The sequence below is a fragment of the Siniperca chuatsi genome, linkage group LG12 (genome assembly GCF_020085105.1).
Source record: "Siniperca chuatsi isolate FFG_IHB_CAS linkage group LG12, ASM2008510v1, whole genome shotgun sequence".
Taxonomy (NCBI): domain Eukaryota; kingdom Metazoa; phylum Chordata; class Actinopteri; order Centrarchiformes; family Sinipercidae; genus Siniperca; species Siniperca chuatsi.
Window position 1 is genome coordinate 9,882,137 of NC_058053.1, and position 18,930 is coordinate 9,901,066.

General features: G+C 37.6%; 1 protein-coding gene across 1 annotated transcript in view; it reads left to right on the forward strand.

Moving 5' to 3' along the window:
• The first annotated feature begins 416 nt into the window (after window positions 1-416).
• The window catches only part of LOC122885477 (general transcription factor IIF subunit 2-like), a 45,000-nt gene continuing 26,486 nt past the window's right edge, over window positions 417-18,930 (forward strand). Inside the window, exons 1-4 of the mRNA XM_044216592.1 lie at window positions 417-599; window positions 1,052-1,125; window positions 1,230-1,248; window positions 1,567-1,711. Coding sequence (XP_044072527.1) covers window positions 534-599; window positions 1,052-1,125; window positions 1,230-1,248; window positions 1,567-1,711 — 304 coding nt within the window. The 5' untranslated portion in view covers window positions 417-533. The remainder of the gene's footprint in view (window positions 600-1,051; window positions 1,126-1,229; window positions 1,249-1,566; window positions 1,712-18,930) is intronic.

The window sequence follows — 18,930 nt, forward strand, 5'->3', positions numbered from 1 at the left end:
TAGATATTAAGAATTCACATACTATCTTTGTGGTCCCTGAAACTTTGTAATTTCATTCTTTAAATAAACACTTGGGAAGCACATATACATAAAATAGTTCTGGTGACTTTCCATCCATATACATAAAATAAAATAAAAATATGTAAGCCTACATCATTTTCGTGTGAAGTTGGGTCAGTGTAGCAGCTAACAGTGGAGGAAGAGTGGAGGACTGTATCTAGGCCAAAGGAAGAAGAAAGAAATAAAATAAGGTATAAATAAACCGCAGACAATTTGAGATTATAAAAGGTTCCTGCTATTAAAGATTCCCGTATTACATACTGTCTGTAGTCTTCATGTGCAAGAGCATTTTCTAACAATTACTGTGTCGTTGTTCGGGGTTTTATTTTGAAAGATATAACAGGAAGTTCTATTTTGTAGTTTTCCACTTAATTGGGCCCTCCTGACTAAATTAAGCCATTAACACGCAGCCTGCTACTTCTTGTTTACCTGTGTCAGTGCAGTGTTTCCAAACTCTTGACAACGTTTAAACCATGTCAGACAAAACGGAGGTTAATCTCACTGGAGTCAAACAAAGTAAAGGCGTGTGGCTTGTAAAGGTTTGTCCACCTGCAGTTTCTTAAATCATCAAATTAATCGCTGAGATTAATGAGAGCTCACAAACTTATTTCCAATGTTGCCTTGTGTATCTGCTAACGCCGGGTGAAACATGACTCGGCGGCTCTTACAGGCGTCTTCTGGTGATTATACATAGATGATAACGTTTTATTCCAGTTCAGTAAAAGTTCTGCTTTTACAAATGGCTGTACTCATCCACCCTATGATGTATTTTGACAAAATAAGTTTGTTTAAATAACAACCAACGGAATGTATGCTAGTTTTACTAATTAAAATGACTGCAGCTTAACAATTTAATCAGTGTCGAAATTAACAGTTTGATCAAAATTCACCGTTGAGTGACACGTTAAGTTAGAAACTTGCTATTGTGTGTAAATCTTTTCCGGCCATCTTAATAACACAAGTGACCTGCTTTCTCCACACCTCTCACCAGGTTCCCAAGTATTTATCTCAGCAGTGGGACAAGGCCACAGAGAATGGAGAAGTCGGAAAGATTACTATTGGAAAGTATGTTGTGAAAATGTTCATTTATAAGCTTTTAATACGTGTTTTTTATATGCTTAAATCCTGTCCTTATGACACTTGTTTCTGTCTTCTCTTCCACCTGACAGGACGCAAGGCAAAACAGAGGTGAGACAGCTTCATATAATACTGCACAGACAGCTTGTACAGTAAAACTGTACTACCTTTGTCTAAGGGTTAGTGGTACATTCACTTCTGATTCATCTTTAATGAGTGTTTTTACCCCTTCATACTGCAGATTGTATATTTTTGTAGTTATTTGCAGCTTATTTGCCACACTATTTCTTCTTTGTTGTTGCTGCATTGACCCAACTTCCTCACAGGGATCAATACAGTTTCATCAGATCATATTTGACCTTATTTGATGAAGTGTTGGTTGTTAATACGACTAGTCAGCAGTTTCCCTGACTCAGCTGTGTTTCTCAGGTTCGTTTCAGCCTGAATGAGGAGCTGACTGCCCTGGGTGCTGTCGGGGAGAAGGATGCATCACTGCAGGTCCCAAGGGATCATCCCTTCACTATGCACACAGTGGGTGGACAGACCATGGCTGTCTTCAGCCAGAGCGACACAGGTCAGTCTCAGCTGTTCCAGCCCTCATCTCTCTGTTTCTTTTGTGCTGGATAATTTCATCTGAAACATGTTTGATGGGGCCAGAGGATTCAGACAGAAATAGATTTGACAGCTTGTGGCAGACTGGTTTGTGAGCTAAACAAAAGTGTATGTCCTAGACAGATATGATCTCAGACTCTTGCTGCATGTACTTGCAGATTGGTCAGTTCAGCAAAAATTAGGCTTTACACAAACATCTGAAATTGGATTTTAAAGACTAATAAGGGAAAAGTGTTTGCATGTCATTAAAAAACAGTGTATATGCATTGATTCAGAATGAGGATGTTACAGTTTCCCAGAAAAGGGCAAAAAATGATAAGTTTGAATGTATTTTAGACTCAAGATAGAGTTTAGAATTTGGGTGACTTTCTTTGCGCTATGTAAAATATGAAGTATTAGATATTAAATAGAGGCGTGTTAATTTATCTGACTGAGTTGTTGAAGCTAAAATCAGAAATAACTCATAAAGAACTTTTTTGTTACCTGCAGATGAAATGTATTGACTAAACTGGATCAAGATACAAAACCTGGAGCTGTTCTGTTGACAGCTAAAAGAGAAAACCAACACTCACTTTACTCAGGATGGTGACACGTGACATTACAGAGTTAACTGTCCTCAGTTCTTCTGCTTTCTTAGGTTTTCTTGCTTTGAAAGAAAGCTGGTGTTGATAGATTCTACATTGATTGCACTGTAAAATTCATGAGAAGACTGAGAGTGGCTTCTGATTTATCGAGGATGCTTTCAGCCAGGCACGATGTGTCATACATATACATGAGGCAGAGGGATTTGCATCAGACCAGAGCTTAAAAATAGCTGCAATTGTATGGTTGGGTGTCTATGAGCGATAATTGCAATAGATTAGGGTGTTACTTTTAATGGGATAGTTCTATTTGATCACTTTCATATATCACACCAATAAAAGTAAATGATAATGAAGTAGATGTAATCATTCTTTCAAGACCATCGAAAGGGTAATTACAGAACATTAGAAATCTAATTGAAAATACAATGGGAAAGGAATAAAATAAAAAAGTTCCCATAATTCAGTGAAAGCTATAATTTGGTAAAATGGTAAATAAATAGCAGGGTGCAGGCTGTTCAAATCAGCAAAATGTCAAAAGCAATTCTGTATGTCCCAGGGTGCCAGTGCTCAGTAATAAAACAATAAAATAACTGCTTCTCATAGTATTTTTCAAGCACTGCTAAGGGTGCATGTAATTGGGTGTTGTTGCCATAAAAACAAAAGCATATTTTGAGCATATTCCAATCATGGGCAAAATGGTCTGATGCACAAATTCTGACTGGAAGGCAAGTTACCAAAATTATACAAAGTGGAAAGCACGAACCAAATGGAGCAGTGTATAGTTCCCTAGTGCTAAAAACTACTGGAAAGTTTCTTGGTGATTTTTATATAGAGTTGATCAAGTATGCTCAACTTTTACAAAAGCAAACTGTAAAATGTACTGCATAAGGAGGAGCTGCAGTAGTTTTTAACCCTTTTTGTTTTTACTGTAAATGGGGGACAGCAGTGCATTAAGTGGGACTGTACTGCAGAGAACTCAGAGTGGTTCATAAAGGTAAAAATGTATGAACAACATAATCGATTGACATTATTAGACAATGTTTACAATTCACAAGAGATATGCTATGAGTTGGGTGCTAGAATTGAAAGTTGTGACACAATCATGGTTGCTCTTGTGTTATTTGTCAATGGTGCATGTGGATGGCAGTGGCAGTAGATCTGCTCAGGATAATGAGCTGTTTTCTTAAAGTATCGATTTGGCTGCAGTGGTTGACAGGGAGGGGCCGCTGTAGCCAAACTGTGAGGCTATGGATGGCTATAGATACCACTGCCTTTACCCACTGGAGTTATTTGTTTTTAAATTAATTTAATTAATGTTGATTGGAGGCATTTTGTTGTCTAAGTGGCTAAGTGCATCTTTGACCACCTTTGGTGGATAAGATCGTCAGTACATCTAGAGTCCATTTCACACAATAATCATTGTGTTTTCAGTTTTTGTTCTCTGTGACGCAACCAGGGTTTTGTCCAGGTTGCACGTTGCCAGGTGTTGAAGAGGATCACTATATGAATAGCTTTCAGTTCAGTTTAGTAAATCCTTCATATTAGCATAAAAAGATCCCCCTAGAATGAGAACAGTCTCCCATTTCTACATAGAAAAGGGGAAAGAAATATAAAATGAAATCACCACCAAGCTTCAGAGGTATACATCTGTACAAGGAGCAGAGAGAACTTGTCATGAATCCACTATCACATTGATATAAATTATGAGAAACAGGAAAACATTAAGCTGAGCAGACAGTAAAACAAGGTACAGGCAAACCGAGGAGCAGATGAATTAGATTATTTCTATTGGCAGCAGAGCATGTAGCAAGAGAAACATTCTAATGCACTTGGTAGGAGAAGAAATACACTGAAACACTTTTGTTTTGGTAGATGTCAGTAATGACATGTATTCACTAAAGTTGAGTCCAGTCATACTCTTAACTAACTCTAAACTAATTTTCCTATGGGTGTTGTGTAAATGAAAATTAAGAAAGAAAGAAGAGTTCACCTTCAGTCTGAATGGTAAATTATTCCTCAGCACCATATACATATTAGGTTCTTCTAGAAACACTTTATTATCCAAATCATTGTCTATACCGGTTGATTCCGATCGGGATCTTTGTTGCATGCCCCTCTCTCCCCTGATCTTTTCTGTCTATCTCAATTGTTTGTTGTCAACATTTCCTCTCTGTAAGACAATGTAGCCTGGTGTTCACTACAGGGCTGAAGTCAGAAAGCAGCTCAAAGACATGCATGCAGCGAAGAGCCTTGCTTGTGAGTTGTAATCTGGACTGGGGCGGCACAATTAATCATTATTATTCAGTGGAATCATATCATATGATCATATTGTATAAGTGTTTAGCAAATTCTGTTAAATAAATGATTCCAGGCATAACATCATTTAAAACTGTAATGGCACATGTAGGATTGGAGAAATAATTTACATAATTACGCATAATAATTAATTTGTTAATTGACACTGAGCCTTGTGGCTGTACTAGCTACTAACACACCACAACATAAACTGAGTGCTTTTGGTCCCCAACATCAGAAAGGATGCAGGCCTCCGTGTTAGGTCTGGCCCGGCGTCCTGAGGGATGAGATTCATTGTCCTTCACAGTCTAGACAGATAAAAGGAGTTTCTGGCTACTCTGCAGCACTGCAACGTGGGTGTTTTTTCTTCCTCCTTCTCTCTCGCCGTCTGCCTCTGACAGGCTAGTATTAGATAGGACCCGCCTTCTTGACGACCAATAAATAGGACAACCATGTGACCATGACAAAACTAACAAAATGTGTTTAGTTTTACATGTTTCAAGAGCTTTGTATAATGTAATGCGTGAACAGTGGAATATGGCTGACTGCAATAAGTGCCATGACAACAGATGATTTCTCATCATCTCATTTTCATAGTCAGTAAACTGTGCCTCAAATCTGTAATGAAAATTGAAATAATGCTTTCTCTTCATCTGGATGCAGCCACAAGGTTTATTCTATCACCGCCCTCATGCACTTTAGATTCACCCACACTTGCATGTGCATTAATACCTCCTACATGTGATAATGGATTTCTCTTTTTCAATTTTTTTTTTTTATTACCCTCAGTCTTTTATTATCACCAAAAACAGCAACACTTCAAAATGCTCTGCACTGAAATTTCCAGCTAAAATTCTGTAAGAAATAAATTCTTACTCAACAAAAACTACTAAAGCTTTGGGTTTTAATACAAGTGTCAGAGGGGATCATCAGTATAATATTCTTGTGTTTGTGAATGTGGACACATGGCATTCAGGATGCGTTTAAAAAAAACAAAAAAAAAACAACAACAACCACCTCTTGGTTTTTTCTTAAAGGTGTCTGTGCTACAGATGGCTGGCTTGACTGCGAAAGTGCACTGGAAACAAGAAGTAGGATAATGTCCTCGGAGATGCGGTGGTGTGTAATCTCTGTTTACCTGACCGACGTTCAGCTCCACCCCCTCTCGCCCACAGAAAGGTGTACTGTATGACACCGGTCTCCCACTCACTTTCCCACAGTCTCGCTCTCTTAAAAACACACACACACACACACACACACACACACACACACACACAACCTCAATGTGCCTGCACGTACACACTTGCACTGGTTTGATCTGCACTTGCACTCTCACACTCTTTGCCTCACACCTACTCAAATTTTTACTGATTCTTGACACCTCGGACAGAGTTAAAAAATGAGCTCTACATGTGAGAAATCAAGTCAAATATATAATCAGATAGCCGCATCCAAATGTGTACCTTTTGCTCATAAAATGTATCTTTATGTAATCACTTTGTGTCAAAATCACCGAATATAATACAAAGCAATGTTATCCCATGTGCATTATATCTCGATTTTTACTACATTACCTTCATTATGCTCCTTTTAACACTTCATGTTTAATATTATATGTGTTTAATAGATAAAGCTATTGGCTTCATACAGATTTTTCACGTACAGGGAGTCTGAACAGAGTAAGAGATCACAGTTACTGTAAATCATGATGACAGAATATACTACAGTCTTAATACACAGAACTACTGCTATACTGCCGGTAGTGCCAATGAACATGTGGTACATGTAGCAAGTACCACATGTTAATTTGTACTACCGGACTATTTATTTATACATATACTGCATCATTTGCACTCCAGTACTATGTCCTGAATACTGCAATAACTCATCTTTGGCACTGTTAACCGTTGCACTACTTTTCTGCCCAGTCCAATTCATTATTGTACATATCTATCAGTATACTTCTGTTTATAGTAATGCCATCTGTATATAATGTCCATAGTACCACTTGTAAAATACTTTCATAATATTGCTCTATCCTGCATTTATGCACATACTTTATATCCTGCACTTGCTTATTGCACTTCTGGTTAGACCTAAACTGCATTTCGTTGCCTTGTACATGTGTAATGACAATAAAGTTGAATCTAAGAATCTACTATCAATCAATCAGTCAAACTTTATTTGTATAGCACCTTTCATACAGGTTAGTGCAGTTCAAAGTACTTCACATATGACTGACACACAATAATAAGATGGAAGTGTAGACTATAATAAAGTGAAATAAAATAGATTAAAAAAACAGAACAAAGATAAAAAATTATGGCAATGAGAAAAAGATTAAAAGTTAATAATAATTATAAAATAGTTAGATAAAAGCTAGACTGAAAACTGGATAAAATATTTTAAAAAACAAAATAAAACAATCAATAAGGAATAAAAACAATATTTAAAAAAACAACATAAAATAACATTTTACAACAAATACAAGAAAATAAAGTGAATAATGTCTACAAACCCGTTTTAATCAAAAGCCTAGCTGAAGATGTAGGTTTTAAGTTTTCATTTAAAAATGTACTACTGCTATTACTGGTCTGTTACTACTACTGCTACTACTACTACACTACTAACATTATTACTGGTTCTATTTTACTACAGTACCCTTACCACATAATGTGCAAACAAACCCTTAGCGCACTAATTCTCTGCTCATTTTTTACTTTCACAGAATAATTAAGATAAAGTTCACCCTATCACACCCCAAATTCCACTGTAGGGCGCAACTACAAAATAGAAGTGTATTATTGTTAATAATATAATTCCCTGTTTTTGTTATACGAAGGTGGAGCTAATGGAAATCATAAAATGTTGTATCTGCATTCCACATGGCTAACCTGAGGTTACAACTACAACAACAAGTCTGAATTATTTTAGTTTCTATTCAAATTTTTTTAAATCATATTTTAATTATTTATATGAATAATATTATAAAACAAGGTTTTTAGTGTTGCAGCTGGGCTTCAGGGATGGCAGTGTCTGTTAGTCCACTTTGGTTCAGAACGAATTATCTTGGCAACTATCAGATGGATTGCCTTGACATTTTGTGTAGACATTCATGGTCCCCAGAGGTTGAATCCTACTGACTTTGATGTTCTCCAGACTTTTCATGTTGTATCACCGACAGGTCAAAATGCCCTCTTGTCCAACACTTCAGTTCATGACAGGATACCTCTAAAACCAATGACCAAATACCCATCAGCCTCTGCAGTACCTTGAGATTAACACGCTAATGTTAGCATGCTAACTGAAAAACTAAAACAGAAACAAAATGTCTTAGTAATGTTTACAAGTTTGCTTTATTACTTTTCAGTTCACCAAATTCCTAATGACACTAGTATTGTGTTTTACTATCACATAACCATAAAGGAACATTGTATGACAATACAGTTCACAAAAAGTGACTTAGATTTATTCATATTTAACACCACCATATGGGCTAGGCCAGCTCTGTCCATGTCCATTTGTTAGTAAATATGTAATCCAGCCATGCAGTGTCTAATCCTTATAATCCATAAAACATTTCAGACTCTGCATAAGACATTCCTCCACCGCTAATGGTGACCGTCAGTGATTGATACGTACACGAAAGGTCTCTGACATGGCTTTTGTACTGCAAGGCTGCTAGCTAAATGTTCCTCAATTATTTCTCCTCTCGTTGTTCTGCTTTGTTCCGGAAAGAACCAGGTATTGATTAAGAGGTTGCTAAGCAACAGGCTTAGTTGCCACAGAAGCGTGCCGGGGAGAACAGAAAGCCAGATGTAATGTACTGCTCTGTTACAGTATGACATCTTTAAGCTGCCTCTGTGAAGCTTTTCACCAAAACTTTGCAAATCCAAGAATCCTTTTGAAATAAATCAAAACTTGTTGACACTAGGGTATAAATCTTTTTTTTTTTTCTTTCAACACACATTTCTTTGTTGCTGCATTGCATTCTGGTCTATCAAGCACACTATGGATACAGATATTTGTATTTCTGTTTTTCCTATAACGATGTTGAACTTCATCTTCAAGTCAAAGAGTGACTCTTAGTCACAAACATAGCTTGTGTTGTCTTCACACCTGAATATAAACACAATAAACAGTCAATTCTTCACTTAGTCTTTTTTTGTAGACAAGTATATTGACTCAACAACTGATTCAATCAACTAATGATGAGTGGAAGTTACAGCCCCTCACAACTTCTAAGTATTTCTCTTCAACATTCAGTATTCATGACTAAAAAGGCAACAATCAATGTTAAAGTTTTTGTAAAATACATCCATAGATGTTAATTAAGAGTTTAACACTCAAAAACTCAGTTAATCTGCTTCATCAGGACTGTCTGTGGTTTGATCAAATTTGACTGACAGCGCCGGCAACACAAGCAAGCAACCCCTCAGGTGCCATCAGATTTTGATTAAAATATTGCTAAACTTTGATGGAAAGATGTGACATCACCTTTCCCCAACTAAGTCCTGCCCATTTAAAACCACAAAAACACGAATACAGAAATCTCTCTCTCATGTGAAATAACTGTTCTAACTTCGGCAGAAAATGTTGTTATTATGTAGGACTTCATCGCTCACAGTAAGACTAATTGAGAAAAGTTTTCAGGGCCTTCAAAGATTATGCAGGTCTGTAGCCTAAATAAATTCTTTCTCAGATTCTGGGTCAATTTTGTATGCATTTGATATGGCGTTTTGTTCGCAGCTGCAATGACAAAAGCATGTTGAAGCATGAATAAAAAAGTCCAAATGTTGCAAAAAAGTTTTTACACTTGTCTGAGGTGGAAAAGTTGGTGTATTGATAAAAACAAAATGCGACAAAGTGCAATTGAAACAAACTTGGTGAGTAAACCATGACGTACATGAAGCATGTTACTTATTTGTTACTCAAGTTTCCACTGAAGAGACTAAAAATGGCAGCAGACGAGAACATCGGGTCTGTGTCATTTAATGAGACTATAATGTTCCTCAAATTAATACATGAAACAAATGGAAATGCCATATTTCCATCAGGTTTGACTGGCGCTCTTTTAATTGCATCATCTCAATGCACCTTCTTCTTCTACAATGCTTTAATGGCCCTTGACTGGAGAATTAGCGCCACCAACTGTTTATCTTGAACCAACTCCTAGTGTTCACATAATGGTAGTGGATGGAAACGCACAATAATTAGTATCTTCGTTTGCAGATATTCTAGAAATTTTGTTAAAATTTACGCCACATTTGAATGGAAACCTGGCTAGTAACAGAAAACTTGGAAACGGGAAAATACTTTCAGAACCAGCAGATTTTCACTTTACAAATCTATACTTAAGATGTCACCAACTTTTAAGTTCCACTGACAAATACTCAGCTGTTATTCCAACCAGGAAACGGCCATTCACGAGAACAACACCAGACCTTTTTTATCACTGACAAAAGCGGAGATGTGGGCTGTGATCTGGAATCAGGCTAAATATAGGAAGTAGAAATGAAAGGGACAAGCTGCTGTTGTCCTGCTGTGTCTTTATTTGAAATCCCTGTTGTGTAGTAACATCATGTACAAAACCATTGGAACTGTGCAAGCTGTTGGATCCTGGGCAGACTGTCGTAGGTGTTTTATTGAAGGAGTGTGGCTGGCTTAACTTTGTAGGTTCATTCCAAAAGTGTGGCTCATGAATCGCTGAGGGTTTAAAGAGGAATGTCTCTTGACTGGAATACCTCTTGAAAAGCATGACTTTGTAGTCAGACGACACTAACAACACATGCTTTCAGGACTATATCTGACTTCATTCACAAGGATTCAGCAGGCCCTCAGTATGAATTGTTGGCATTCATCAACTTTGAGCAGTTTCTCTCACTGTACTGGAAGTTATGCACTAATAGCTGTATGGTTGGGCTGTTTCCACGGCTGACGTTAAGGACCAGCCTTGGTGTTTTGTTAGTGAAGGCTGTGTTCTGCCTACGTTAATCCAATGGGAGGCTTCAAAGTTCCTGCTGTTGGAGAGATCAAGCCTCTTGGGCATACTCACTGTCAGAGATAGCTGAAGCTGTCATCTTTCTCCTGTTGCACTGCCCTCTGCTCTCTCACCGCACCACCAGAAATTTCATGGAAATAATATCATTCTCAAAACATGAGTATCATAGGTATCGTTTGAAATTAATTTCTAGCCACCCTGACGTTTGTTTTGCAGTGTTTATCCATTGAAATTCACTTGAGCTCCGTTCTCTTTTTCAACCACTCTTCATATTTATACAGTTCCACACATTCACACTGGCAGCAACACATTGAGAGTGTATGAATACATTGTTTCTAATCAGCACATCGATTTAAAGGCTCTGATGTATTTGTCCATTGTTCAGATTATTTTCTGTATTGTAAAACCGTAATTAACTGTGTAGTAATTATTGTGCACTGAAATAGGAATGTTGCTGGATATTTTGATCATATTGTAATTTAGAGGAGGATATTGGATTATGTAGTTGTAGTATTTGAATTTTAATAATTTAAAAACAATGTATTAAATTATGGCAAAGTTTAAGAATTACACATCTGCTAGCCATTACAATCACAGTCTTTTATCTGGCATTGTAAAACTCCACTGGTGCATTTTAGTGTGAAGCATTTTGTTCAAAGGCACCTCGATGATAGGTGAGGAAGGGAAGCATGTCACTTGTGTTTTCACCACATGGAGACAAGTATCACCTGTCGCTTAGAATCACGGAAATATGGTTGTAGAGTTTTCCAGTACCCAGAGAGCGTGATTGTCTGTTCATGTCTATTCTAAGTTGGCAGATGGTTTGTTCTCTGGGCATAAACCCATCTCTCAGTATATATTATATATAGCCTACAGTATATATTTTGCACATTGCACAAACTGTCATTTAAATAAGTCATATTGTACATATTCTTTATTTTCTTAATTCTTTTTTAATATTCTTTAATTTTGTCAGTTTTATATTTTATATTTAGGATTCTTGACCTGCAGTACTATTTTTCTTTATATTTGTACTATGTTTATTGTTTTGCACCAAAATACCAAAGCAAATTCCTTGTATGTGTAAAGTTACTTGGCAATAAAGCTTATTCTGATTCTGATATACAATATGTTGTGTATTATCTACATTTGTGGATTAAAACTTGTTGTTTACACCTCACAGCTTGCTCAAAAATGCATGTCTGACATTAGTTTTTTTCCTGCAGTCACAGTGAAGCACGGGGCTGAATCACTGTGACTCAAGGCCTGCTATTCTTCTCAGAGATGCATGTTTGTTATTGCCCAAGGTGAAAACAGGAGTGTGAGCCAGCAATTGTTTAGCTAGAGAAACGTCATCTGCGTTCTCATTTCTGTTTTGCCTCTTGAAATAAAGGTTTGTCCAACCCCTGCTGTGCTCCCACACAAGAGACACGTGACACCCAGAATAATGATAGAGGGCCAAAACATGATGTACGGTCGCCGGCAGATACGATGTGAGTCTCTGTCAGTGGCTTTTTGAAAGACTGAAAAGGTTATAGTAAAGCACACTGGAAGCAAATGTGAGGGAAGGTAACCTCTTTAAGTCATGTTTTCTATGAAGTTGCAGATGGAAAGTGTTGAGGTGTTTTGTCTCTGGTTTGACCCTTGCCGCTGTGTCTACAGAGCCCATTATGTTAATGGTAATGTCATGTCTCCTAACTGCGAATACAGTAGTTTTCATTCAAGTATTTTCTCCCAGTTAACAGTTAATGTTTTTGTAATTTTGTCTGTGTTTAAATTCCTCTGGGTCCTTTTAGACTTAAAACAAGGCAAATATTTACTCAAAGTGACTACGCAAAGACAGCTATAGACTGTGGTCAAATGCTGTGATTTTACATTTGTCTTATAATTTCATCTGAATCTCTTCACTTGTAATTTCATAAGGAAATGCTGGTATTACAGCTCAAATTTCAACAATCCATCTTTTTGTATGAGAGAGAGTTGGAGAGCTTGTTCTGTGTTTTATTTCCCTCCCATCACTGCTGTATTTCAAAAGAGGAATCCAATTTACTCTAACAATCCATTTCTGTATTTAACACCCAGAGGCTCAGCTGACCTGCACCAGTGGGTTTTTAGAGGTAGATCAGAATCGGTTATTGCCTTTGTGGGGAGTCATGCACACTGACACATGAATAAAAAAGTATCACATTATTGTTAGACCATTGCATGAGCTGGCTGCATATTGGCTATTAAAAATGTAATAATAGCCAGTCAGTGTTGTCCACATCTGATATGATGGCGGTTCCTCCTCACACAGGTCACAGAGTCCATATGTTTGTATTACTTTTGTGTGAGATGTCTGAGCAAGAAAATAATTTTGTGTTGTGTGGGAGGATTTTACTCAACAGCAACAAAACTTGTCTCACTCAGCCTCAATTAAAAAAAGCTGCTCACCCACCATTAGTCTGGCTTTCAGTGGAGAGTTGCTGCTTTGTGTTGTCCAAATCCGGCCTGAGCTGAGTATGTCGTGTCTCTGCGTCCTGGAGACGAGCCCCAGCACTCCCAAACGGAGCAGTGAAGTGTTGAAGGGAAAAACTGCAAAGCTGTATGATGAATGCTGCATACTGTACGTTGGGGTCTGTGTGGAGTTTAGGTGTGAGACCTACAGCAGCTTCATGTTAGGCATAATTCAGATTTGACAGGAGACATGGTTTAGAAGGGAAAATGTGGCATTTTCTCACAAATTTTAAATTGAAGTCATAATGTCCTCTTAAGAAACAGATGTGTGGTAGAGAGTGTGCTGATAAATACTTATACTTGCTAAATCTTGTCTGTCTTATAAAATACATAAAATGCAGCCACATTCTTAGATATCCTCTTACTACTTGGCATGTGCATGGCAGGATCGACCTGTTGGAGGGCCGTGGGGGAAAATGTTTGCTATGTATATTGACCTCCCACTCCCTCTCACACATCTTTGCAGTGTGTGTATACCCCGTGGCCCGTTAAGTACAATGCACACAGCAGACTACACGTGGAAGCTTAATTCTTTGCCCAGAGACACAGAAACTAACCAGTACTCCTACATGTATGATGGAAAAATACTCCATGGCCCCAGGTTTTCCGTTGTAATTTTGATTGAAAAAATGTTGAAATCACACACTCCACCGCCATGTAATTCATGGCAGTGTGATATCTTATTATTCCTGAAACTTTAATTTGAATTCTACTCCCACTGGCAACCCATAATCTCCTTTTTTTTCCTTTTTTTTTTTAAGAGGCCCCCTGTCATTGTGAGATCTATGCATTTGCCCGGTTATTGTGGTTTGTTTTGTGCCGGTGTAAAAGCTGTCGATCAAACCCTGGTGCGGACCAAACAACAGGACCGAGACTGCTTTAAAAGGAGGGTCTCTGTGTGTTTCCAAGGGACCTCTGTGTGTTTCCAAGGGACCTCTGGTGCGGTTTGTTTGTGGTGTGAAAGCCAATGGATCAACCACAGGATATTATAATAGTAGATATGGGATTTTAGCATGAATTAAAATGCTAAACTGCTATTAAATCCATCTGCCAGTTGTGATCTGTTCAGGAAACCATCTTATAATACATCTGTAGAAGTGATGTATATATTTATGTAAATCACTTTGTAACCATGGTAACACATGCATTTGAGTGCACGGATTTTCCCTGATCATTCAATGTCAATGTCAAAACTGCGGTCCTCTGTGTTTGTATCCTACTGCATGTATTTTGGCAGTTCATTAAGTCCATTAAAAAGTGTGACATAGTGATCACTCAGTGTTGCCCCACAGTAATATTATACAAGACGTATCTACGACGTCCCGCATCTACATGTTTCTCATTATTTATATGATGCTGTTTATTTGCATTCTAATGATACTATTAATTCTCATTCAGTTATTTCTTTGCGAGCACCAGAGAACATAAATATACACTTAAATGACCTGCCGTCAGTGACCAGAATTTGACTTCCTCACGTGGGTCCTGACGATGCGCTGATGATGCAGGATGACATCACCAAAACTGTTCAATTAATGAGTTACCTGTCAGTCTGTATGACCTCATTTTTACTCCTCTTGGTTAGTTTGTAAAAAGCCAGTGTGAACATGTACTGGACCAGAATGGGTTATTTTAAACTTTAGATAAAAAAGTTATACCAGGTCTTAATCAGACCTGGAGTTGTTTTGTTTTTTTTTGTTTTTTTTCTCTTTCTGTACAGACATTTGTATGTTTACCTGCTTTGTTCTATTATTCCTGCTTGATTTGTCATTCATATTGGATAAATCCATCGTCTTGGAATACTCTCTGAATACTGTGAATTGTCGATTAATGAGGGTTGGGAAATGTAGTGAAATGTAAAGATAAACGTTCAAATGTGAACCCTCCATTTTGTACACTTTCTATTTTGGCATTTGTCTTCAATAAAAGAATATTAAACACAGTAATGTTATTTACAGTAGAAACAGGCACCATGTAAGCACAAACTAAAAAAAATGACAGAGCCAATGTAGAAGACAGGGCCTCAAGTCTACAGTAACTAATAACCTGCCTTAGTACCTAATATTGTACTTTTTTCTTTTTTTTAAACAAATTTTCAATTAATCAGATTACTAATAATCAACTGACACTTGGTGATCTTGGGGCTTTTGAGGATCTGGAGCCCCGCGGCAATTGTCCGCTTTGCCCAGTTGATAATCCAAACTTGGGTATGTGTGTGTGTGAGCAAATGGCAGGACTTAAAAATTTGCTCACATTAATGCTTAAAGATGCTACAATCCAGAGTATCCGTACTTTTTCCAGCAATTAGGCTGACCCTTGCACCCTGCAAGGCTGAAACTATGGGATGAAAATAATACATTGTTCACAACATCACTTTAAAAGTATTGGTATTGGCATGATTTTAATTAATGTCACACAGATGCACATAACGTCACACGTACACACACCTGTCCTTGCAGCCTCTAATGTCATGTTGTCCACCTCCCCCTCGCTTTGTCTGTCTGCCCTGCTGGAGATCCTCCTCACATCTTTCTCTTCTGATCTGAACTCTTTACAGCTTTTGTTGTCCTTGGTTCTTTCTATTCTTATTGACTTAATTGTAGAGCTCAAAGGATTAGTTTATTAATGATTAGCTGATTTGTCTTTTTTCAAGTTTCTCGATGGTGAGGAGGGTTTGTTGCATTTCTTTATCTTATGGGATAGAAAACCGAATATTTTGGGGGTTTTGATTGTTGGTCTGAGACAACAAGGAATGTGAAGACATCACCTTGGGCTCTGGGACATTTTCCACCAACATTTTATGGACAAAATTATGGATCAATTGAAAATAATTGGCAGATTAATATATAATGACAATAATTGTCATTTGCTGCCCTACTTTATTTACTTGTTAATTTATTCTTTCATGATCCCAATTGGGGTTAGATCTATCAGGCCAATACTGATCAATTTGACTTTTAGTGGGATATTGTTTATTCAGTCATCGATAACATTTAAGTTGTAAATTCAACATTGTACTGGTAGTGAATGTGAAAACTGAATTTATTCTAATGCATTTTTATCTGATTCAGGTTGTTTTTAAGAATATGCTATAATCAAGTGTAATTTTCTGGGGGGGGGGTACAGGAACAGTGAATGGCCGTTTTCTGTCCAATTTCAAGATACGGACTGAAGATTACTTGTGTCTGGAAAATTCCTGAAACAAGAGTAACTGCACTGGGAACAAATGGATTTATCTCACTTCACTGGCAGAATTTTTTTTCTTTTGGAAGAAAAATACGTCTTTGGGGTCTGAGACCAAATGACTTCAAAGACACAAGTTTGTTTTTAAGTGTAAGTGCTGTTTCAGGGGTTTATATACCCTGAGGAAAAAAGTTCCTGGGGGAAACACTTACTGTTTTGAACATTTAGTAGGAAAAAGCTCAGATTTAAAGTATCAGTTATTGGCAGCTTCAATCTAAAAATATCTAAATATATTATTGCATGAAAAACAGATCTCTGTACTCACTGTTTCGTTGCGCCCCCGTCTATCTCAATCTCTTTTTTTATGACTGAATAATAGTTGCTGCTGCCTTCTTTGTCTGAGCTGAGAGTGGAAGTGGAAGGGGTCTGACCTCCCCTCCCCCTCTTCTTCATCACCCAGTCTCTTTTTCCTCCTCCTCCTCTGCCATCGCTTCTCTCTTTCTGGAGTTGAAAGATAAAAACCTGAGGTATGTTAGTCATTTTCTGGCCGAGCGGCACCACACGACTAAGGCATTGCAATAAGGAGGGGTGTGTGTGTGTGTGTGTTAGAGAGAGAGAGAGCAGCTTGTGAGCGTGTGATGTAGGAGTTGAGTTTGCCTGGCAACAGGTGAAAAGACCGAGATGAGACAGTTGATAGTAGTAATGATTTGAGCTTTTCTCATTGCTGTTACCACCTCTCTCCTGTTTCTCCACCTGCACCTCCTTCCTCATCATCCAAAGCTGCCTTTTGATGAGGTGTAGATCACTTTGACCCTGCAACTAATAAGTAAAGCAGCCATCATCATAAAAAATGCATGGAGCTGATCTGCAATTAAAAAAAGGCCTCAAGGTTTGATGTTGTTGACAGTAAAGTAGCAGTGCTAAGCGTGGCATCTGAACAGCCCTGGTCCACTGAGTTTATCTCCTCTTGAAGGTGTTAACGTTCACTTTGTCGCACATGGTGTTACGTGTTTGTTGTCTGTGTTTGTGAGGCTGAGGAAGAGGTTCGCCTGATGTCAGAGGTTGATGTGGGTGTATGAGTCATGACGTGGGTGGTGGCGGTCGTACGGTTTGACGACATTGCCTGCTGGAGCAGATGGTTTCAGTCACCATGGAGGGGGGGAGCACAGTTAGAGGTAGGTTTCATTCAAAGTGGCTGGTTGTTGGTATACTCTTTAACTAATTAACTGAGTACAAGGCACCTCTGCATAGTTACAGTTCCAACAGGTAGAAAGAGGCAATTTAACTTGTTTTTCAAATGATTTTTTGCTCTAGCAAGAATAAGCTCTGGAGGAATGCTTTTTAATGTTTGGAATTATTAAATTTAAACATTTCCACTTTCACAAGTTTCCATAAATGGGTCTTGACATATCCCTGCTTCACATTGTTTGGACATAAACCAGCCAAGACTTGTCTTGCGTTTGTTTTGGCACCAGCAACATCGCCCACTGCCAAACCAGCTTTTTTGTCCTTAAATGCAGCCATTACACACTAGTGTTAGACTTTTTTGTGACCCAGTATAAACAGCCTATTGACATGCGGTAGGTCCAATTTATTCTTCAGTTTGTACTGATCCAAAGAGCTTAAAAGCTGAATTTAAATGTTGCTCAAATTCACTCTTCGACATTCTCCTCCCTCCAGATATTAATGTATTTACTTTGATATTGATTTATTTTTTTAATTGCTTATTTAAAGGGGCACTCCCTTGATTTTACACAAGAAGTTCAGTTGACTCAGAGCTGTACTCAGCCTTTCAAAAGTCTGACACTTGCACCTTGTAGTTGTGCATTTCAAATGGGGGCATGGTTTTTGAAAGGTGTAGGAATTTACCAGAAAGGGGAAGTCTATCAAAAGGTGCAATGGAGTTGCATTATGGGAAATGAAGGATCCATTATTTTTGGAGCTTGAGTCGTACTAGAGACAAAATCTTTTGATTTTTTTTTTTGGCCTCTGCTGCATTAATACATGCATAATAAATTGCTGGAGTCCCCCCTTTAATTATGTCATTATCTACTACTAATTTAGGGAGAGATATTTGTACTTCTCATTAGATTTTTATTACAATAATATGTTTCATTACTCAGTTTTTTGTCTCTTATATTATAATTAATACTAATTACAATTTTTAAAATAATTTTGTCATTTCAAATGGCAATGTTTTTTTTCATCTGAACTAGTTCATTGATGTTGTCATACGACATGAGGTAGACTCATTGTGACAAAAACAAATTAGAAAAGGGGGATAATCATATTGTTCCAGTAAGTCAACTGTTATATATTATATTTAAAGGGAAATAACTATGCTTATCACTTTTGACAACTATGATGTTACTGAAGTTGGAATAGTAAATATTTTCACTGCTCAATACTATGAAAAATGGTATATTACAGCTAACATTGATGATGACACACATCAGAGTGCAATGTAGAGAGATAAAAAAGAGGTCCTCCTTGAGGGAAAAGGGCAGGATTTATCTCACAGACTGGCCTACTTTTAAAATATCAAATAACTGCCTCTTAATATACTGGAACTGGGAGGGTTTGAAGGGGCTCCCTAAAGGCTTCTGCAGGTGGAGTTGCTGT